The 23,340-nt window shown below is 43.7% G+C and overlaps 2 protein-coding genes and 2 pseudogenes across 2 annotated transcripts; all 4 read left to right on the forward strand.

Moving 5' to 3' along the window:
- The first annotated feature begins 3,863 nt into the window (after positions 1-3,863).
- Positions 3,864-5,447, forward strand: LOC144370548 (ubiquitin carboxyl-terminal hydrolase 17-like protein 6). Its single transcript, XM_078031343.1, has one exon. It carries the CDS (start codon positions 3,864-3,866, stop codon positions 5,445-5,447), a length of 1,584 nt encoding a protein of 527 aa, XP_077887469.1.
- Positions 5,448-5,838: 391 nt separating this feature from the next.
- On the forward strand, positions 5,839-7,470 carry LOC101962542 (3'-5' RNA nuclease TATDN2 pseudogene; annotated as a pseudogene).
- A 12,445-nt stretch (positions 7,471-19,915) lies between these two features.
- Positions 19,916-21,499, forward strand: LOC144370549 (ubiquitin carboxyl-terminal hydrolase 17-like protein 6). The gene has a single exon (XM_078031344.1). It carries the CDS (start codon positions 19,916-19,918, stop codon positions 21,497-21,499), a length of 1,584 nt encoding a protein of 527 aa, XP_077887470.1.
- Positions 21,500-21,921: 422 nt separating this feature from the next.
- Positions 21,922-22,984, forward strand: LOC101962819 (3'-5' RNA nuclease TATDN2 pseudogene; annotated as a pseudogene).
- Positions 22,985-23,340: the final 356 nt, after the last annotated feature.

A 23,340-nucleotide genomic window follows, 5' to 3' on the forward strand; every position in this document is an offset into this window, starting at 1 on the left:
CTTTGTCTCTATCTGAGAGTTCAGATCCCCTCTTTGAAATGGAAGTCCCCTTTTGGTTGTCTCCACTCTGCAGACCTACAGCCTAGAAGCCAAACTTTTTTTCACTGCCCAAAGCTCCTGGTAAAACTTTAGCACATTCCCACTCCTGTGTCTAGGTGGACTCAAGACTTGGTCACGGAAGTCAGTGAAAATACAGAACCCATAGCCACTTCATCTTGGGTACACAAACAAAAGCAATCCCAATGATACCTCATTACAAGTTCTGCTCCCTCACATGTTGAAGTGTAGCATTAGAGAAGCATGCTGAGGCAGGCATATACAGCAGGGTTTATTTAAAACTGGGTAATAGACTTCTCCTGTGAGGGCAAAGGGTGCCATAGCTGTTATCCAGGTATCCCAAGAAGTGAGGTGTCCTGCCCTTTTTATAGGTCCTAGACTTCCTTTGTTCTCCTTCCCTCTTCTTATCTTTTTCCTCCTGCTTACAGGACTAGGCCAAGGAAATGCTCAGCAGGATGGTCAAAAGGTGGGGAAAATTGGGCTGAAGAGCAAAGGGCAGGGTGGAGCAGCTCAGGGCAAATTCATTAACAACCTTATAGATCACTATAAGGAGGGACAATTCCTGGGACAGGTCACCTTAGCAACAGGTAGGAGCTGGGGTAGTTTCTCCCTGAGTGTGGAGAAAGCTTCCTAAAGGAATAACATTTTTATCCCTCAGGGGACAGTGTCCAACTTCCAGACTCACTCAAAATTGGCCTCTTCATCTGACCTGATTTGATTTGCCTATCTATGCTGACTGCCTGTCTAATTCTGGCTTCACCAAAACAAAGAATAATAAAAGAAAAAAACCAAACCAAACCAAAACCAAAAGAAAACTGCAGGGATTTCTAATATCTAGGGCAGCAAGTGGACACAGAGGGTGTGTAAGCTGGCAAGACTCCCACATTCTCTACATTGCTGGGAAAAGCCAATTTCTCTTTCATACAGATTCCTTCTCAGTATCAGAATGGTTTTGTATCTCAGACTGTGAAATTGCTGGACAACACATCCTGCTCCCTCTTCACCTTTTACCCATTCCACTACTTGTCCCCACAGTCTGCTCATTTTATACATTCACATTGCTGCCACAGTCTGCTCATTTTATATATTCACCATTTATTCTCAAAACTGACAATGTGCTTCTCCTCTGGCGTCTAACCCTGGGAGACACCCTCTAGATCTTCCCTCTTTTTTCTACCTCATCTCATAATGTCAGATTCGTGGGACCCCAATACATAATGCCAGATTCATGGGACCCCAATAGAACTCCCGGAGCTGAATCCAATATAATCATACAAGAGTCCTTATTGCAAGCTTGAGCCAGGACTCACAACCATTTCTGACACAGGGGTCCTGAAGTGTGAGTTCTGGTCCTTTGTTTAGTGAGATTTTATAGGCTTTTAGGGGATACTCTATGTGTCACAACATCACTCACAAAACATTTCACACCATGGGAAAATCAAACAACAACTCTGAACATTGATTAGCACATTCACTGGAGGGAACAAGTTGGGTAGGGGTGATTGTTGAGTTCAAGAGGTGGATACATTTGAACTGATTGGTTTAAGCCTTCAGGGGTGTACATGCTAAACTACAGGGTTTCCTAACATGTCATCAACCACTGAGACTACTGGGGAGATATCTGGCATCCCAGGTATTGTCCCTGTCTCATGCTGATTAGTGGTTGCTAGGGGGTTGCTATCTCACCTAGCCTAACTGAGTCAGGGACACCTGGCATCACAGATCTCTCCTGTTATTAGCAGACAAACAACTCAGCAGAGTTGCTAGGTGCCTAGGAGTGCTCTGTTGGTGTTTCTAAGGATAAGGGTCACCACTCCCTCCCTTTCGACAGGCCTTCAGGTAGAAGCTGGGTTTCAAAAATGGAATCACAGTGTAAGACCAGGATGCAAGAAAACACCACTGACTTCAATTAAAATCAAATTAAAGCAAGCTTATGATTTCAACCGGCCAGGTGCCTCTCCCTTCCAAAAAGGCAAAAAGAAGACAGCACCCAGCTTTCCTGCAGCCCAGCTTTATAGCCCAGAAAGTTACACAAAGGGGGGTTACAGATAACAGAACTCTGACAAAATCAAACAAATGGTAGTTTACATTTTTTGCTGGCCCCAACATCAGAATTCATGAGGACCATTAGAGCCTCAGAGAGGGTCCTTGTCTTGCCAGAGAAGGCCAAGATTTGTGAGGCATCACTAAAGTTTCAGAGAGGGTTACTATCTGGTCAGAGAGCCAGGCATGGGTGAGTTCAAGGCAAGAACAGGCATTCCAAGCAGGTTCAGAATTTGCAGTAATTTATAGTAAAGCCAAAATTATCTTTTCATGGCTTTGTGGCAAGATGTCCAATTTTAAGAAAAGGTCAGGTTGGGTCTCTCAACAGTAGTTTCTCAATCTCTACAGAACTGTGCTTCCCATTCAGCCTTGGACAGCAGTGGCTGTGCACTGGGTTCCTCTACTGGCCATTTTCAGAAGATCCTTGCAACAAATTATCGATATCTTCTTGGAAATACAATTTGGCCCATGCCCTAACATGGCCCTCTCCATCACAATAACAATTTTTTTTTGTTAAACCATTTTCTTCTTGAAAATTTTTTATTCACCTTTCATTATGTTTTAAAATCCACTATTCTGCCAGGCAATTGTGCCTTTTGCCCATGGGACATTTATCTGCCAGATTTCTGGCCAGATTCCTATCATTAGAATGCTTCCCATGCACAGGATGGACTCAGGGCTATTTATAAGTGAATGAAGACCCAAGTTATCTTGCAAATTCCCCCTCAGGAGTGGCCTTCCCTCATTGATCTCAAACTATGTGTGGAGAAACAGATTTAATGTAGTCTGGGATATCCAATCAGCCTGAGAGGGTGTGTTCCCAGCTGAAGACAGGATAGGATCATTGTCTGTGAAGCCAGGGTGTGTCCCTGGAATGTGGCCCTGATTAGATTTAGTAACTGATTATCCATATAAAAAAGGAAGTCAAGCAAAGGTTGCATGTTCTCAGAGAAGGGTCATTGAAGAGACTTGGACTTCTGACCTATTAATCTGAGACTTAATGGATTTTATTGGTGTTGCCACTAAGTTTCTGGCAATGTGCTGCACATAACTAGAAAAGAAGCACAGTCTGGGAAAGGGGAGTGAGCTTGATAGATGAGAAGGAAGACAGTGCCCTGACAGGTAGGGCTTGTGCTCTTTAACAGCAGAGGCACTATGGCAGGTCAGCTTAGAGGTTGTGTTGGTGTGTTCAAAGACATTGTGCTCAGCTAAAAGGGAAAAAAAGATAAAATTGTTGCTGTCATATTTTCCAGTTGGATAAATTCGTCATCTAATGAAGACCATGTGAATCTTTGTTTAGGTAATTTTTAAATTATGAATTGCCCTTTAATCAACAGGGTTATGATAATAACCCAATATTGGAAAAATTGTTATCACATTTAGTAAATTATTGGTGCTTTTTTGTTCTGTTTTGTGTTTCTTTGTTTTGTTTCTTTGTTTTTCATTGTTTTTCATTTTCATCTCTCTCTCTCTCTCTCTCTCACTAAAAAAAAAATAAAAAAAAATCCTGAGATCTACAAACAGGGAAAAGAGTCAACCAGTCTCTCCAGGAAGTGAACTGACCACACCCAAATCCCTAATCTAATTAAGTGCTTGCAGGTGATTGGTGGATCTGGCGGGAAGTTAGTGGGTGTGGTCAGGAGGCTGAGCCATAAAAGACTGAAAACATGGACCAGGCTGTCATTTGAAGGCCAGCTCCCAAGGAGAAGTTCTCTCCTCTGGAGATTCAGCAGGGAAACCTGGTGCTTACTGCTCCTGGAGACATGGAGGCAGCTTCTCTCCACTGTGGAGGTGAGTCTCAGTTTGATGACTGTTTAAAACCTGAATGTTCATCCAATGCAGCTGATGCTAAAGTCTATTTGGGTCCTTCTCTACCTGCAGAGTCATCATTGTCACCTTGCCCTGATGCACGCTTAAAGAAGAATTCAGCTCCTGTGGGGCCACTGCTGGCTCCTAGAGGGAAACTTTGTCTGAACTGGCAGAGACCGTCGGCAGCTGGTGCTGGGCTGCAGAACATGGGAAACACTTGCTATGTGAATGCAGCCCTGCAGTGCCTGACATATACACCTCCCCTGGCCAACTACATGCTGTCCCAGGAGCACTGCGAACGCTGTCCTCGTCACAGGGTCTGCATGCTGTGTGTGATGCAAGCCCACGTGACACGGGCTCTCCGCCACCCTGGGCATGTCATTCAGCCCCTGCCTGCTTTGGTTGACAGCTTCCACACTTCCCGGCAAGAAGATGCCCATGAATTTCTGCTCTTTACTCTCCATGCCATGCAGAAAGCATGTGTGCGCGGGCACAAGCAGCCAGGTGCTCACTCCAAGGACCCTACCCTCATGCGCCAGATATTTGGAGGGTGCTGGAGATCTCAAATCAAGTGTCTCCACTGCTGTGGCATTTCAGACACTTTTGACCCCTACCTGGACATTATGCTAGACATCACGGCAGCTCCCAGTGTGCAGCATGCACTGGAGCACTTGGTGAAGCCTGAGTGGCTGGAAGGGGAGAACGCCTACCAGTGTGGTGTTTGTCAGAAGAAGAGGCCAGCCTGCAAGACCCTGACCCTGCAGAAGGCACCAAAGGTTCTTATGCTGGTATTGAAACGGTTCTCGGAGCTCACAGGGGAAAAAATTGCTAAGCACGTGCACTACCCTGAGAGTCTTGACATGCAGCCATACATGTCTCAGCAGGGCAGAGGCCCACTGGTGTATGCCCTCTATGCTGTGCTGGTCCATGCCGGGGTGAGTTGTCACAGCGGACACTACTATTGTTATATAAAAGCTGGCAATGGCCAGTGGTACAAAATGGACGATGCTAAGGTAGTGGCCTGTGACATTACTTGTGTCCTGAGTCAGCGTGCCTATGTCCTCTTTTATGTCCAGAAGAGTGAACTTGAAATTGACAATGGGAGTGTGTCCCTGGGCAGGGAAACAATAGCTCTTGGGCCTGATGACACAAACTTGAGAGCCACTCTAGGAGAGCTTAAAGGAGACTCCTGTAGCAAAGCAGGAGAGCCAGAAGAGCGCTTGGTGGATACAGCTACTGGAGAAGTCACCCTGGATCAGTGGAAATTTCTCCAAGAACAGAACCGACCAAAGTCTGAATTCAACCTCAGGAAAGTGGAATTCACTGTGCCTCCCAATGTTGTTGTGATTCACCAGTCAAAACACAGAGAAAAGGAGAACATAATGGATAAGCAGGAAAAATGCAAGCAGAGCAAGGATACCAAGTACAGCATACGTGAGGAGTTGGTGAACACTGGCCAACTCCCGTGTCTTGCAGCAAGGCCCAGAGCTAACAAGAAGAAGAAGAAGCAGGGCAAGAGGACAGTAATTGTGGTCTAGGAATCCAGGGCACTGTGAAGGCCTTTGTATTGCAAGCTAATGGTAAGTACTCAGAAATCCCTGGAGTGCTTTGAGTTCCCTGAAGTAGAGGAGTGCAAAGAGAAGCCTGGGTGATCAGGGGATCCAGTTGTGGGTTTGGGAGTCAAACCAAAGCCTTTAGTCAGTCTCCAATCATTGGGACTTCTCCAAAGTGCCATGGCATCTCTGAAACCTTGAGAACTGTGGTGGATGGGCAGTGGAAAGAGGAAAAGGTGCCCATGGCATCCAAGCAGTTCAAGGTCAAGTACCACTGCAGGTGGTTGTCCCAACAAGCTCAGCTGCCTGCAGAGCCCAGGGACTTGGCACTCTCCAGCTGCCAGCTCACAGCCATGCATCGCGTCCCTGAGGGGTCATGGGGATTTTGATGTGGTTATCCAGGAACTCATTCCACGGCAGAAATCCTTCTCCTCCTCTTCTATCTCTGCTCCTATCCTTTCTTGCCTCTCCTTCCTCTTCTTCCTATGGTCCGGGTGTGGGTAGGGCCACTTCCAAAGGCTGCCTAATTAGGAGCATTGGGCCTTCTTTTGTCCAAGGGATTGTCTATGTGCCCTGGAATTCCTCCCTAGAAGAAATGGCTTTTCTAGAGGAAGAAGCATGCAGTTGATTTCAAAGATAGTTCTCCTAACTCCATGAACTCTGAATTTGCAGCTGAAGCTGAAGGTTAGAAGGATGGGATGGAAGGACCAAACGAAGCCCAGAAAAGCAACTGGAATAGGCTTGGGACCAGGCCTCCAAGCTGATCTACCTGAGGCTCCACAGGACATCCCAGGGAAATCCAGTGCCCAGAAGGAAAGAAGCTGCCACCCCTAGGGTGAAGCCCAGCACAGAAGTGTGTCCCAACCATATGGAAAGACCAGCCCTGAGCCTCAAGGTCACTTCTCAGAAAGAGAAAGACTTTCCCCCAGAGGTCAGAGCCCAAGAGGAACAGCCTGACAGGAGCAGCTTCTGTGACACCAGAGTGATTGTGGACCCTCAGGAGGAACCTCCTTAGGAGTCACTTGGTGACCAAAGGACAGTCATTGAGGAGCCCTCTTTCCTGGTAGAATATTTGGATGGCTCCCACCTTCAAAAGGGTTGAGAAATCCAAAAGCATTCAGATAGGAAGGTGGTGATGGAACACCCTCCCTGAGGAGGCCACTGGTGTGATGTGGACGAGTCTCCAGGGTCAGAATCTCTCAGGAGGAGCCTGTCTTCCTGAAGTACTCAGCAGTTCCAGGGCCTTCTTCCCTCTCCACTGACTACAACATGTACCCCTCATTTGTACAGAAGTCCTTGGTGTGACTACACCAGCTACAGGGCCAGCAGCCCAAGACTCCTGGCCACCTCTCTGTGGGCAGCAGCCAGGACACAGCCCAGGCTGGGACAAGCAGCCACAGCCTCCTAAGTGATTATCCCCCAGCTCCTCAGTGAGCTCCCAGTGCACCCCCAGAGACCCAGAATTCCCATTCCCTGCAGGTGTGCAGAGCTCCCTAGAAGAAGTGAAGGAGAAAAGGACATTCTGAGCGGAGACTCCACCTCATCCCTGTGGCAGACAGGCACCTTGCTCCCTGACACAGGGACTTGGGGAGCCCAGCCTGAAGCAGGGCTTTATTGACACTCAGTGCCACTTGGCCATGCTGTACTCCAAGTTCTCATTCAAGGGGACCTTTACAAGGTTCAGAGAAATTTATAGCAGCTCTTTCCTCACCTCCAGGGCTGTATCTCTGACTTCTGTGACACTGGGACACTGACAGTCTGCCTGTGGGAGCAGCTGCTGAAGGAGGATCTGGTCTGGGGGGTCTTCAGCTATCACCCAGATTTTGCACTTTATTATAGTGGGAGCCTAGAGAAGTCTGTTGCAGGCCTTGGGGCACCCCAGGTCATAGTCTTTGGGTCAATGGGCTGGGATTGCTCTTACTAGTGCACCTCACCTGTCCCACAGCAGGGCAAGATAACCATGGTCTCTGTGGTCAGCTTGTCTCTTTTTTTAGATGTTGAGACCTAACAGCAAGGTTTTTCTACTTCTAGAGCTAACAAATATAATTCCTAAAAGTTTCTGTGGATGTCATTTGTTAAATGCTTTCTAAGCCCTTTCTTATGATTTGGCCATGTTGTTTGTTTTGTTTAGTACTGGGGAAGGAATCCAGGCAGCGAGCTGCACTCCAGCTCCCCAGTATGCCTGGGGACCAGGGAGGAGAGACCTTTTGTGACTTCTCCTGACTGACATCAGCATGAATCTTTCCTTCTTGGGAAGTAATCAACTTTGGGTGTTGTTTTGTTTTAAATGGGAAATATGCCCATTGCAGAATATTTGGAAAGTGCAAACAAATGTGTAAAGATCATTCTCATTCACTCTGAAAAATTAAAAATAAAAATAAGAGGAGGCTCATGGTTTTTTGTAAACAAAATTGTATTGGTTACTCTGAAGAGAAATAAAAGGTCCAGGACCAGATGGTTTCACCGCTGAATAAAAATAGACTTTTAAGGAAGAACTAGTACAAGTTCTACTCAGAATATTCCAGGAAACAGAAAGGTAACACTTGCATATACATTCTATAGAACCAGTATAACTTTATAACATATCCAGATATGTAACCTTCAAAGAAAGAAAGCTCCAGACTACTATTCCTCAGGAACAAAGAGGCAAAAGTCCATAACATAATAGTGTCAAATCACATTCAAACTCACATTAAGCATTGTTCATCACAGTCATGTTGGTTACATTCTGAGTATGAAAGAATGGTCCAACACAGGCCAATCCACAAAAGTAATATGCTTCATAAATTGAATGTAGGACAAAAACCACACAAACATCTCAACAGATGCATTTTTAGTTAACAAATTAATTCATTTATAAATTTAAATGCCTTTAACACAAAAGTGGGTCATACACCATAGTTTGATCAACTGCTTAATTTCCAGGTACATAGCAATTTCCCACTCATATTTATCTTTATTCTCTGAACTATCTGAATTTTATTTAAAATTTAAAATTCTTATATTTATCTATGTTGTATTTTCTGTATTTCTAAGTATTTTATGTTAAATCCCAATAATATAATTTATAAAATATGTACTTGGGAAATATATCTAACCTTCTTTTATCCAATTAAGATTAATTGTGTATATTTTCAGGAATATTTAATAGGAGTCCCTATGCCTTCCCATGAACATTAAGAAAAGAAATATAATAGAGATAGATTTTTACTTTTTAATAACCTAATTTATATCATCATCAAGTTTGTCATTTCCTGAATTGAAATCTCTTTTTATTTGATTTACATGTTTATTATTACAAATTAAATAAAAAAGGAATGTGAACAGGTTTTAGATGATTTGTTTCACTGAAGCACTAGACCAATTTAAGGAGAATCTATCACCCAATCTACATACAATGGCTCTAGAAAGGCAGTTTGCTGAGATCACCTTTCAAAGTCACATGATAGCACTCTCAATCTAGTCAATAGGATCCAATCACATCTGATCCGATCACGATCCTATCATTTCTAAAATACTTTGAAACTTATTGCTTGACATTTTTGCATATTAAAACATTGTGATTGATATATGTATATATACATACACACATTTGAAAACTGAAAGCAATTTTATGTACTATTTCCAATATACTGCTTCATACTCCAACTTGGTTTTTGAAATAAATACATGCACATTATCTGGAGTTGGTGGTGCACACCTTTAATCTCAGGAACTCAGGAGGCTGAGGCAGGAGGGCTGCAAGTTTGAGGCCTGCCTCAAGAAGTTAGTGAGACCATCAGCATTTTACAAAACCCTTTCTCAAAATAAAAGAAAGGACTGGGGTTGTGGCTCAGTGGTAAAGCTTCCTTGGGTCAATTTCTAGTAGCTAAATAAACAAATAAATATGTAAAAATAGATCCACAAGTAATGTCACTCTCTTGTCTAACATACCTCTAGTTTATTCCATTGCACTGTGGTTTACTAGTTATCTACACAGGGGAACTGAGATTTTTAAAATGTTCTAGTTTTCTATTCATCAACATTAATAATTTCCAGCTCCCAACCCCCCCCCCCCATACCTTCAGAATTTACTTGTATTCCTCATCCTGAACTTCCTGAGTCTTATTCCAAATTGATCCTTTGTGATAACTGGTGGAACCCTTCAGAAAAAGTCAACAAAAATGAGAAAGTATAGCAATTCCACCTATGAGTTAAATGTTCTGTTATCGCTGCTTTCCTCTGTTTCTCACAGTGTCAAGATAAACAAATTCATGGTAGTCAGTTAAATTGTATTCATTTTCTCAGTTCAACATGAATTACAAATAGAACAATACCCTATATTAGAGAGAAAAAATTGAACAAACTCTGATGAGACAGATGTCTTGACTATAGAGACTCCATTTTGTTTAGGAAGTCCAGTTTGTGAACAGCCATGCCAAGTAGAAAGGTCACTACTGGGCAAGTTGCTTTTCCCTTTGTTGTGGAAGCCCTCAGGAACATGGAGATACCTCACAGCAGCCTTTGGTTTCTGTAACTAGGGTAACTGGGCTTATTCTCATTGGCTAAGCCTCCTGGGGCCTGATTGTAATCTTTCAATTCTGTAACTTGGCTTCTTGCATTGCTAAACCAATAATGTCCCTTTCATGGTGTTTTGGCTTAAATATGAGGTCAGACTGAAGGGAGTGAGCCACTCTCACCATCTTACATTAAAAGAGTAGAGTGTCCACTGCTTACCAGCAATAAAGGCTTCATTGGAATGGCAATGTGTAGACTGAGAGTTATTTGAGGATCTCATATCGGTATAACAAAACTGATGAAGATTCACAATTTCTTATCATTAACTACCACTCTTAGGATGCTCCTTGAACAAGTGTCCGGTTACAATTTTGTACTGAGATCCAGCACACATTACATCACCTCCAAAAACTAGAGACTGATTGGGAGCCCTCTGTCTGTTTCTCTCTGCATTTCACCACTTTCAAGTGAACTCCAAAAATGAGGATGCTGCTTAATCAACATCATTTCCTGTTTGCAGTCAGGTTTCTCTCTGCTGCATGAACACAGTTCAGCCATTATTTGGAGGTTGGATTCATGCAGTGGTGAAAGAGGGAGAAGGAGAAAAATGTATCTACACATTTTATTCCAAATTATAATATAATGGGACAAAATAAGTGGTTAAAAACAATTAAGTCACTGATTTATAAGTCAGGATTCCAGGTCCGGCCAGGCTGGGTCCTCTGCAAACCACTCAGGGCCCTCCAATAAGTGTTGTCTGGGGCTGTGATCTCAGGAGAGCCTGCTGGTCCTCTTCATATCCCACAGAGTGTTGGAAGGGTTCCATTCTGTGGGGGCTGGGGACCTCAGTTTCCATACTCTGGCTTCTGTTCCCTCCTGTATATCCCTGTCCCTTTCTATTCTATGAGGTAGCATGTATGATTTTTTTCTTCCATTTCAGGAGAGGGAAGTCAGGGCCTCAGGCTTGCTGGTTTTGCAGCGCACCACTGCATCTCACAACCAACCCAAGGTTGCTTCTTTAATGCCAGCAAGAGACCTTCTTAGGGTTGAAAAGTGCCTGTAATTCCCCTTTGTGAGTCAGGAGCATTAATGTGTCAGATTCACCTGGTCAACATAGATTCACTCTGGATTTTTCCCTGTGATTAACTGACAGTGAATGGAAATTGTATCTGAAAAATCCCTTCATCATTGCCACAAATCACAGCCCAGCCCTGAGAGTGTTAGTGCTTAGAGCCCTGGACATGGAATTACTTCTTCAACCCAATAACATTCTGGTCCCTAGGCAACAGAGACAGTGTGAGCTCCTAAGTTTTATGGAAAAGATACTGAGTAGAAAGTGCTGGGACTGAGAGAAGAGCACAGTGTGAGGGGGAGAAAATGCCCCCTGGGGAGTTTTGAAGGGACTGCTGCTAGGTAAGATGGGTTTTTTTCTATGTTTTTAATGGATCCATGTGGTTGACTTTCACCAGGGGCCCTGATGCTGAGTCTGGGTCTTGGTCTCTCTCTACATGCTGCAGGCTGCAGACAGGGCTGTTTGGTCACATCAGGACACCTGGCGGTACCTAGGTGTGATGTTTGGCCCATGCCATGCCATGCCTTTTGATGGTAGCCTTGGCAACTTTAAGGGAGACCCCTCTGGCTTTTGGACCGCTATCTTCACAGAGAGGACAGGGTTCTGCTCAGAGTTCTAAAATAAATAAATTAACTAAATTTAATTTTAGTTGAAAAGATTCAATTGAAAATTTTATAATAGCCTGATTGAAAGTTATTCTTACCAGTCCTTAAATTTTTTTCATATTTCATGATTCTCTATCATTCCATATTCCTTTACTATAAATTCTATGAATTCAATGTATGTACATTCTGGGTTTCTGAAAGTAAGAATGTTGGAAACTGAAAATGAATAGGCTGGTGCTTTAACAGTTTGATCTCCTGCACACCTAGTTTCCCCTCTGCCTCATGCTGACCTCTCAACCCTTCTTTTGTGAAATTGATCTCCTTGCTCTTCCTAAACTTGCTTGTCAATACCCTTCTAGGAATTGGTGACCATTGAAGATGTAAGCAAAAGTTTCACCCAAGAAGAGTGGGCCATGCTGGACTCATCTCATAAAATGCTATACTGATCAGTAAGCCTGGAAATCATTAATCATCTGGTATCAGTTGGTAAATCCATTACTGATATATATGAAAGATGTGAAGGTATACCTATTTCTTCAATAACAGTATCTGGAATAGCCTCTCTCTATTCAATTCCAATCTGTGTCCTGACTTTCTCATAGAACTTATAATTACATGCAAGAAAGCTGTTCTTATTTATTGCTTTAATTACAACTTATTTTACACCACACTGCAATATAGTTTACACCATAATGTTATGTATCCATTAAAGTTAAATTGTACATAGACCTGATATTTATCAATAATTATACTTATATTGTCAATGTGCTGGAGGATTGAATACCAAAACAAGAGAATTTTGAACATTTGTGTGTGATTATTTGGATTCCATTTGAAAGTAATATTTAGTGCAGAGATGAAGTTCCTGAAAGAACTGCTGATTTGGCATTCTTTGAATGTCATTGTGAGCGTTGGTGCCTTAAGTCCTCCCTGGTATGGGAGCATTCTAACTTTTATTCGACTGCAGTGAGTGAACTTCAAAATTTTGTCTGCTAAATACTTTCTCCCAGTGCCTTGGTTGTCTATTGTTGTTATCTCAAATTCTTGGCCTTGTCGCTAATGCACATTTCTTGGCAGAAATGCTAATATCCAATGGCTTTTTTTTTTTTTTTTTTTACCATGCATAGGGTATCTGTTCTGCAAATCAGATGTGAATTTGTATCTGAAGGAAGGAAAAATCCTGTGGATGGGAGAAGGGACAGGATTTCTCCCAAGGCAGAGTGCAGGTAAGAGACAGAGACATTTGTGATTCTACAGAGATGGTTGCCCAGCCAGTGATTGAGCTTGGAAATATTAACTGACATAGCTGTGAAATTAATGTGGTTGTCTAAAATATAGTAGGGGACCATGGTACAAAATTTCTCATGTATGGCATAGCTTCTTTTAATCTAAATTCAAAATGTTTCCTCTATATTTATAGTTTCATTGAGGGCAAAATCTGTTAGTGTGTTTTTTAAGTCAATTTTCATGTCTCTTTTTCAGATTTTCTCCTTTAAATTTTTTTCTCCATTACTTTTTTAACAATAATTCTATGATGAGTTTTTTTTATAATTCCCAGTGTTCTATTTTTCCAAGATATATATATTTTGTATTTAACAAATATCCTCCTGAAAGAGTCAATGATGAAAAAAGACATTCTCATGAGATTGTTGACTTTCAACTTTGTGTCTCTGAATTTCATGCTACCAATTTGTATTTCCAACTCTTCTAGGGATGGAAAATGAATATCAAAAACATGAAATGATATGCAGAGCTGTTTTGATAAGAAAGGCTACATTCATCAACAGGTCAATGTTAAGTTTCAAGAATAGGAACACTAATTATGTAGGTTAAAAACCTGCCTGTGGAATAAATTAGTGACCATGTGCAATTTGATGGCTGTCATTATGTTGGGAATACACAACTTCTGTGTTAAAACATCTGAATAGCTTGCATTCTGGGCGAAATTAAAAAGATTCCAAATGCACAAGCATTTCTCAAGTAGCTATTTGAAATATTGAAGACCATAAAGTTAATCAGAGCCCCTTTAAATAAAGTAGTAGTAAATGGAAAATACTTGGCTCACCTGGGAATTATCTACAATGATCACAAAATTAAAAGGAAGAAGATTTTCATTTTCATATTACAATGGATTGTTCTAAGATTCTTATGTAGAAAAATTAAGTTTCTATGGAGACATTGTTAAGAAATGTTCATCTTCTTTACAAAACAGGAATCTCATTTTAAAGAGTATTCCTTAAAATGGAGAAAAGAGAGGAACCACTGGGACAACAAACACTGTGCACGACCCCTTGCTGACAATTTGTATCTTGGTGCAAACAAGAAAAATGATTGTGTCTCATGTGAAGGGCAAGAATATTTGAAAGGACGTAGGAACTGTTTACCACCTAGAAAATTCAACAAGAATGACCCTGGAGATACAATATGAATGTCATCTATGCAGCAAATCCTTTAATCAAACCTCTAATCTAAGCAGACTCAATGAAACTAGAACAGGGAAAAGAATTGTGAATATAATTTTTCTGAGAAAGTCTTCAGTTACTGCTCTAAGCATAGACAACATGAGAGAACCCAAACAGGTGATAAACAAAATGAATGCCACGTGTGTGGGAAAGCCTTCAGGAAGTCTTACAACCTTAAAATGCATGAGAAAGTCCATACTGGAGAGAAACTATACAGATGTCATCAGTGTGGGAAAGCTTTTTGTAAATTATACAACCTTGAACTGCATGATAAAATCCACACAGGAGAGAAACCATACAAATGCCATGTGTGTGAGAAAGCCTTCAGCAAATCAGTTCACATTTGTCGTCATCAGATAACCCACACGGGAGAGAAACCATACCAATGTCAATTGTGTGGGAAATCCTTTGGTCAATCATGCTACCTTAAACTTCATCAGAGAACACACACTAGAGAGAAACCCTATCAATGCCACCTGTGTGGGAAATCCTTCAGTCAATCTTGTTACCTTAAAACACATCAGAAAATCCACACTGGTGAGAAACCATATGTATGTGGTGTATATGGGAAAGCCTTCAGTGTATCATCTGGCCTTAGACAACATGAGAAAACACACGTTGGAGACAATCAATACAAATGTCACCTATGTGGAAAAGCTTTCAGTACATGCCTGAGACACCATGAGAAAACACATACTGGAGAGAAACCCTACAAATGCCCTGTGTGTGGGAAAGCCTTCAGGCCATCATCTGGTCTCAGAGTTCATGAGAGAACACACACTGGAGAAAAATGACATGCATGTCACCTGTGTGGCATAGTCCTTGGCCATCACCCTAGTATGGAAAAATGAAAGATGACTTGCCTTGGAGAGTGGTCATTGGAATGTTGCCTGTGTAGAAAGGCCTCTCTTTAAGACCCTAACCTTAGAAAAATCAAGCCAGCTCAATGGAGAGAAACCTCATGAGTGGCACCTATGTGGGAAAGGCTTCAGTCAATCTTACTACCTTAGACTGCACAAGAAAATGTACAAAAAATCAATCGTAGGAATGTCAGCTGTTTGGGAAGTCCGGCCAATGTTCTGCATGTAGGAAACCATGATGGAGACAAACTTGAGTTTCTGTAGCATATATTCTAACCTGCTATTACAAGATATAATAACTCAAATTTTTTTCTCTCTAGGTCACATATTTTTGCTCCTTCTCATATTTTTTCCTACTTCCAAATTTGAAAATTATTTGCTCATTAACCTAACTTTTTTCTTAGTAATATGTTAAGTTATAAATGTTCATCTGAGTGCTCTTTTATCCCAGAAATTCTAATATTTGAAGCTTTTATTATCACTTCTTTCAAAACACTGTTTATTTCCTTCTCTTGTGCCTTCTTCCTTGACCTGTGAATTATGTATAGGTGTTCCATTTTGTGTTGAAGGACCTGAAGTGTGGTGATGGGATTCTATAGATCTTAAGGTGATTGATTTCTAATATAATCAATTATGCGTTAAACAATCTGCATGATTTTAACTTTTTTAAAAGGCAATGGAAATGCTTCAAACTTAAAATATAAGATTGTTATTCGTTACGTACATGTGAAAACTATCAAATTGCATGCTGTCTGCTTAGCTCTGCCTGCTTCTTGCCTGCTAATGAGTGTTGGAAGAAATTTTCCTGTTCAGAGCAGAATAAATCCTCAGAGTGGCTCTCTTTTCCTGTCTATATTGGGAGTGTGGCTCTGGCTGCAGATGCTGGCCAGTCCCCCCTCCTGAACAGCCTGTGAGCCAAGGCAGATTGCAAGACTGAGGTGCTTTCCATGTGCTGGGGGAGGAGTCTGGAAATTGCCTCCAGACAGCTCTGGGCATGGGGGAACTGGGGCCTACTGAGCTAGAATGCTGAAGGTAGCACCTTTCTACACCCCAACTATACACAGTTCTATGTCCTGGTGGCTTTGTCCCTATCTGAGAGTTCAGATCCCCTCTTTGAAATGGAAGTCCCCTTTTGGTTGTCTCCACTCTGCAGACCTAAAGCCTAGAAGCCAAACTTTCTCTCACTGCCCAAATCTCCTGGTAAAACTTTAGCACATTCCCATTCCTGTGTCCAGGTGGACTCAAGACTTGGTCACGGAAGTCAGTGAAAATACAGGAGCCATGGCCACTTCATCTTGGGTACACAAACAAAAGCAATCCCAATGATACCTCATTACAAGTTCTGCTCCCTCACATGTTGAAGTGTAGCATTAGAGAAGCATGCTGAGGCAGGCATATACAGCAGGGTTTATTTAAAACTGGGTAATAGACTTCTCCTGTGAGGGCGAAGGGTACCATAGCTGTTATCCTGGTATCCCAAAAAGTGAGGTGTCCTGCCCTTTTTATAGGTCCTAGACTTCCTTTGTTCTCCTTCCCTCTTCTTATCTTTTTCCTCCTGCTTACAGGACTAGGCCAAGGAAATGCTCAGTAGGATGGTCAAAAGGTAGGAAAAATTGGGCTGAAGAGCAAAGGGCAGGGTGGAGCAGCTCAGGGCAAATTCATTAACAACCTTATAGCTCACAATAAGGAGGGACAATTCCTGGGACAGGTCACCTTAGCAACAGGTAGGAGCTGGGGTAGTTTCTCCCTGAGTGTGGAGAAAGCTTCCTAAAGGAATAACATTTTTATCCCTCAGGGGACAGTGTCCAACTTCCAGACTCACTCAAAATTGGCCTCTTCATCTGACCTGATTTGATTTGCCTATCTATGCTGACTGCCTGTCTAATTCTGGCTTCACCAAAACAAAGAATAATAAAAGAAAAAAACCAAACGAAACCAAAACCAAAAGAAAACTGCAGGGATATCTAATATTTTGGGCAGCAAGTGGACACAGAGGGTCTGTGAGCTGGCAAGACTCCCACATTCTCTACATTGCTGAGAAAAGCCAATTTCTCTCCCATACTGATTCCTTCTCAGTATCAGAATGGTTTTGTAGCTCAGACTGTGAAATTGCTGGACAACACATCCTGCTCCCTCTTCACCTTTTACCCTTGCCACTACTTGTCCCCACAGTCTGCTCATTTTATACATTCACATTGCTGCCACAGTCTGCTCATTTTATATATTCACCTTTTATTCTCAAAACTGACAATGTGCTCCTCCTCTGGCCTCTAACTGTGGGAGACACCCTCTAGATCTATCCTCTTTTTTCTACCTCATCTCATCTTATCATGTCAGATTCGTGGGACCCAAATACATAATGCCAGATTCATGGGACCCCAATAGAACTCCTGGAGCTGAATCCAATTTAATCATACAAGAGTCCTTATTGCAAGCTTGAGCCAGGACTCACAACCATTTCTGACACAGGGGTCCTGAAGAGTGAGTCCTGGTCCTTTGTTCAGTGAGATTTTATAGGCTTTTAGGGGATACTCTATGTGTCACAACATCACTCACAAATCATTTCACACCATGGGAAAATCAAACAACAACTCTGAACATTGATTAGCACATTCACTGGAGGAAACAAGTTGGGTAGGGGTGATTGGTGAGTTCAAGAGGTGGATACATTTCAACTGATTGGTTTAAGCCTTTAGGGGTGTACATGCTAAACGACATGGTTTCCTAACATGTCATCAACCACTGAGACTACTGGGGAGATATCTGGCATCCCAGGTATTTGTCCCTGTCTCATGCTGATTAGTGGTTGCTAGGAGGTTGCTATCTCACCTAGCCTAACTGAGTCAGGGACACCTGGCATCACAGATCTCTCCTGTTATTAGCAGACAAACAACTCTGCAGAGTTGCTAGGTGCCTGGGAGTGCTCTGTTGGTTTTTCCAAGACAAGGCTCACCACCCCCTCCCTTTGGACAGGCCTTCAGGTAGAAGCTGGGTTTCAAAAATGGAATCACAGTGTTAGACCAGGACGCAAGGAAACACCACTGACTTCATTTAAAATCAAATTAAAGCAAGCTTATGATTTCAACTGGCCAGGTGCCTCTCCCTTCCAAAATGGCAAAAACAAGACAGCACCCCAGCTTTCCTGCAGCCCAGCTTTATAGCCCAGAAAGTTACACAAAGGGGGGTTACAGATAACAGAACTCTGACAAAATCAAACTAATGGTAGTTTACATTTTTTGCTGGCCCCAACATCAGAATTTATGAGGACCATTAGAGCCTCAGTGAGGGTCGTTGTCTTGCCAGAGAAGGCCAAGATTTGTGAGGCATCACTAAAGTTTCAGATAGGGCTGCTATCTGGTCAGAGAGCCAGGCATGGGTGAGTTCAAGGCAAGGGCAGGCATTCCAAGCAGGTTCAGAATTTGCAGTAATTTATAGTAAAGCCGAAATTATCTTTTCATGGCTTTGTGGCAAGATGCCCAATTTTAAGAAAAGATCAGGTTGAGTCTATCAACAGAAGTTTCTCAATCTCTACAGAACTGTGCTTCCCATTCAGCCTTGGACAGCAGTGGCTGTGCACTGGATTCCTCTACTGGCCATTTTCAGAAGATCCTTGCAACAAATTATTGATATCTTCTTGGAAATACAATTTGACCCATGCCCTAACATGGCCCTCTCCATCACAATAACAATTTTTTTTTTTGTTAAACCATTTTCTTCTTGAAAATTTTTTTATTCACCTTTCATTATGTTTTAAAATCCACTATTCTGCCAGACAATTGTGCCTTTTGCCCATGGGACATTTATCTGCCAGATTTCTGGCCAGATTCCTATCATTAGAATGCTTCCCATGCACAGGATGGACTCAGGGCTATTTATAAGTGAATGAAGACCCATGTTATCTTGCAAATTCCCCCTCAGGAGTGGCCTTCCCTCATTGATCTCAAACTATGTGTGGAGAAACAGATTTAATGTAGTCTGGGATATCCAATCAGCCTGAGAGGGTGTGTTCCCAGCTGAAGACAGGATAGGATCATTGTCTGTGAAGCCAGGGTGTGTCCCTGGAATGTGGTCCTGATTAGATTTAGTAACTGATTATCCATATAAAAAAGGAAGTCAAGCAAAGGTTGCATGTTCTCAGAGAAGGGTCATTGAAGAGACTTGGACTTCTGACCTATTAATCTGTGACTTAATGGATTTTATTGGTGTTGCCACTAAGTTTCTGGCAATGTGCTGCACATAACTAGAAAAGAAGCACAGTCTGGGAAAGGAGAGTGACCTTGATAGATGAGAAGGAAGACAGTGCCCTGACAGGTAGGGCTTGTGCTCTTTAACAGCAGAGGCACTATGGCAGGTCAGCTTAGAGGTTGTGTTGGTGTGTTCAAAGACATTGTGGTCAGCTAAAAGGGAAAAAAAGATAAAATTGTTGCTGTCATATTTTACAGTTGGATAAATTCGTCATCTAATGAAGACCATGTGAATCTTTGTTTAGGTAATTTTTAAATTATGAATTGCCCTTTAATCAACAGGGTTATGATAATAACCCAATATTGGAAAAATTGTAAACACATTTAGTAAATTATTGGTGCTTTTTTGTTCTGTTTTGTGTTTCTTTGTTTTGTTTCTTTGTTTTTCATTGTTTTTCATTTTCATCTCTCTCTCTCTCTCTCTCTCTCTCTCTCTCTTTCATTCAAAAAAAAAATCCTGAGATCCATAAATGGGGTAAAGAGTCAAGCAGTCTCTCCAGGAAGTGAACTGACCACACCTAAATCCCTAATCTAATTAAGTGCTTGCAGGTGATTGGTGGATCTGGCAGGAAGTTAGTGGGTGTGGTCAGGAGGCTGAGCCATAAAAGACTGAAAACATAGACCCTGGTGTCATTTGAAGGCCGGCTCCAAAGGAGAAGCTCTCTCCTCTGGAGATTCAGCAGGGAAACCTGGTGCTTACTGCTCCTGGAGACATGGAGGCAGCTTCACTCCACTGTGGAGGTGAGTCTCAGTTTGATGACTGTATAAAACCTGAATGTTCATCCAATGCAGCTGATGCTAAAGTCTATTTGGGTCCTTCTCTACCTGCAGAGTCATCGTTGTCACCTTGCCCTGATGCACACTTAAAGAAGAATTCAGCTCCTGTGGGGCCACTGCTGGCTCCTAGAGGGAAACTTTGTCTGAACTGGCAGAGACCTTCGACAGCTGGTGCTGGGCTGCAGAACATGGGAAACACTTGCTATGTGAATGCAGCCCTGCAGTGCCTGACATACACACCTCCCCTGGCCAACTACATGCTGTCCCAGGAGCACTGCCAACGCTGTCCTCGTCACAGGGTCTGCATGCTGTGTGTGATGCAAGCCCACGTGACACGGGCTCTCGGCCACCCTGGGCATGTCATTCAGCCCCTGCCTGCTTTGGTTGACGGCTTCCACACTTCACGGCAAGAAGATGCCCATGAATTTCTGCTCTTTACTCTTCATGCCATGCAAAAAGCATGTGTGCGTGGGCACAAGCAGCCAGGTGCTCACTCCAAGGAACCTACCCTCATGCGCCAGATATTTGGAGGATGCTGGAGATCTCAAATCAAGTGTCTCCACTGCTGTGGCGTTTCAGACACTTTTGACCCCTACCTGGACATTATGCTAGACATCACGGCAGCTCCCAGTGTGCAGCATGCACTGGAGCACTTGGTGAAGCCTGAGTGGCTGGAAGGGGAGAACGCCTACCAGTGTGGTGTTTGTCAGAAGAAGAGGCCAGCCTGCAAGACCCTGACCCTGCAGAAGGCACCAAAGGTTCTTATGCTGGTATTGAAACGGTTCTCGGATCTCACAGGGGAAAAAATTGCTAAGCACGTGCACTACCCTGAGTGTCTTGACATGCAGCCATACATGTCTCAGCAGGGCAGAGGCCCACTGGTGTATGCCCTCTATGCTGTGCTGGTCCATGCCGGGGTGAGTTGTCACAGCGGACACTACTATTGTTATATAAAAGCTGGCAATGGCCAGTGGTACAAAATGGACGATGCTAAGGTAGTGGCCTGTGACATTACTTGTGTCCTGAGTCAGCGTGCCTATGTCCTCTTCTATGTCCAGAAGAGTGAACTTGAAACTGACAATGGGAGTGTGTCCCTGGGCAGGGAAACAATAGCTCTTGGGCCTGAGGACACAAACTTGAGAGCCACTCAAGGAGAGCTTCAAGGCGACTCCTGTAGCAAAGCAGGAGAGCCAGAAGAGCGCTTGGTGGATACTGCTACTGGAGAAATCACCTTGGATCAGTGGAAATTTCTCCAAGAACAGAACCGACCAAAGTCTGAATTCAACCTCAGGAAAGTGGAATTCACTGTGCCTCCCAATGTTGTTGTGATTCACCAGTCAAAACACAGAGAAAAGGAGAACATAATGGATAAGCAGGAAAAATACAAGCAGAGCAAGAATACCAAGTACAGCATACGTGAGGAGTTGGTGAACACTGGCCAACTCCCGTGTCTTGCAGCAAGGCCCAGAGCCAACAAGAATAAGAAGAAGCAGGGCAAGAGGACAGTAATTGTGGTCTAGCAATCCAGGACACTGTGAAGGCCTTTGTATTGCAAGCTAATGGTAAGTACTTAGCAGTCCCTGAAGTGCTTTGAGTTTCCTGAAGTAGAGGAGTGCAAACAGAAACCTGGGTGATCACGGGATCCAGTTGTGGGTTTGGGAGTCAAACCAAAGCCTTTAGTCAGTCTCCAATCATTGGGACTTCTCCAAAGTGCCATGGCATCTCTGAAACCTTGAGAACTGTGGTGAATGGGCAGTGGAAAGAGGGAAAGGTGCCCATGGCATCCAAGCAGTTTAAGGTCAAGTACCACTGCAGGTGGTTGTCCCAACAAGCTCAGCTGCCTGCAGAGCCTAGGGACGTGGCACTCTCCAGCTGCCAGCTCACAGCCCTGCATCATGTTCCTGAGGGGGCAGCAGCCCCAGGCACCTGAAATGTCATGAGGATGTCCATGCGGTCATCCTGGAACTCATCCCACTGCAGAAATCCTTCTCCTCCTCTTCTATCTCTGCTCCTATCCTCCCTTGCCTCTCCTTCCTCTTCTTCCTATGGTCCAGGTGTGAGCAGGGCCACTTCCAAAGGCTGCCTAATTAGGAGCATTGGGCCTTCTTTTGTCCAAGGGATTGTCTATGTGCCCTGGAATGCCTCCCTAGAAGAAATTGCTTTTCTAGAGAAAGAAGCCTGCAGCCTTAAGGCTGATTCCAAAGATGGTTCTCCTAACTCCATGAACTCTGAATTTGCAGCTGATGCTGAAGGTTAGAAGGATGGGATGGAAGGACCAAAGGAAGCCCAGAAAAGCAACTGGAATAGGCTTGGGACCAGGCCTCCAAGCTGATCTCCCTGAAGGCTCTACAGGACATCCCAGGGAAATCCAGTGCCCAGAAGGAAAGAAGCTGCCACCCCTAGGGTGAAGCCCAGCCCAGAAGTATGTCCCAACCATATGGAAGGACCAGCCCTGAGCCTCAAGGTCACTTCTCAGAAAGAGAAAGACTTGCCCCCAGAGGTCAGAGCCCAGGAGGAACAGCCTCAGGGGAGCAGCTTCTGTGACACCAGAGTGATTGTGGACCCTCAGGAGGAACCTCCTTAGGAGTCACTTGGTGACCAAAGGACAGTCATTGACAAGCCCTCTCCCCTGCTAGAATTTTTGGATGGCTCCAACCTTCAAAAACGGGTTGAGAAATCCACAAGCATTCAGATAGGAAGGTGGTGATGGAACACCCTCCATGAGGAGGCCACTGGTGTGACGTGGACGAGTCTCCAGGGTCAGACTCTCTCAGGAGGAGCCTGTCTCCCTGAAGTACTCAGCAGTTCCAGAGCCTTCTTCCCTCTCCACTGACTATGACATGTACCCCTCATTTGTACAGAAGTCCTTGGTGTGACTACACCAGCTACAGGGCCAGCAGCCCAACACTCCTGGCCACCTCTCTGTGGGCAGCAGCCAGGACACAGCCCAGGCTGGGACAAGCAGCCACAGCCTCCTAAGTGATTATCCCCCAGCTCCTCAGTGAGCTCCCAGAGCACCTCCAGAGACCCAGAATTCCCATTCCCTGCAGGTGTGCAGCAGCTCCCTAGAAGAAGTGAAGGAATAAAGGAAATTTTGAGCGGAGACTCCACCTCATCCCTGTGGCGGACAGGCATCTAGCTCCCTGACACAGGGACCTGGGGAGCCCAGCCTGAAGCAGGGCTTTATTGACACTCAGTGCCACTTGGCCATGCTGTACTCCAAGTTCTCATTCAAGGGGACCTTTACAAGGTTCAGAAAAATTTATAGCAGCTCTTCCTCACCTCCAGGGCTGCATCTCTGACTTCTGTGACACTGGGACGCTGACAGTATGCCTGTAGGAGCAGCTGCTGAAGTTGGATC

Source organism: Ictidomys tridecemlineatus, chromosome 14 (genome assembly GCF_052094955.1).
Source record: "Ictidomys tridecemlineatus isolate mIctTri1 chromosome 14, mIctTri1.hap1, whole genome shotgun sequence".
NCBI classification, from domain to species: domain Eukaryota; kingdom Metazoa; phylum Chordata; class Mammalia; order Rodentia; family Sciuridae; genus Ictidomys; species Ictidomys tridecemlineatus.

Bases quoted from the DNA above. Each gene is read 5' to 3' on its own strand.
- LOC144370548 (XM_078031343.1), top strand. From the start codon at position 3,864: ATGGAGGCAGCTTCTCTCCACTGTGGAGGTGAGTCTCAGTTTGATGAC.
- LOC144370549 (XM_078031344.1), top strand. From the start codon at position 19,916: ATGGAGGCAGCTTCACTCCACTGTGGAGGTGAGTCTCAGTTTGATGAC.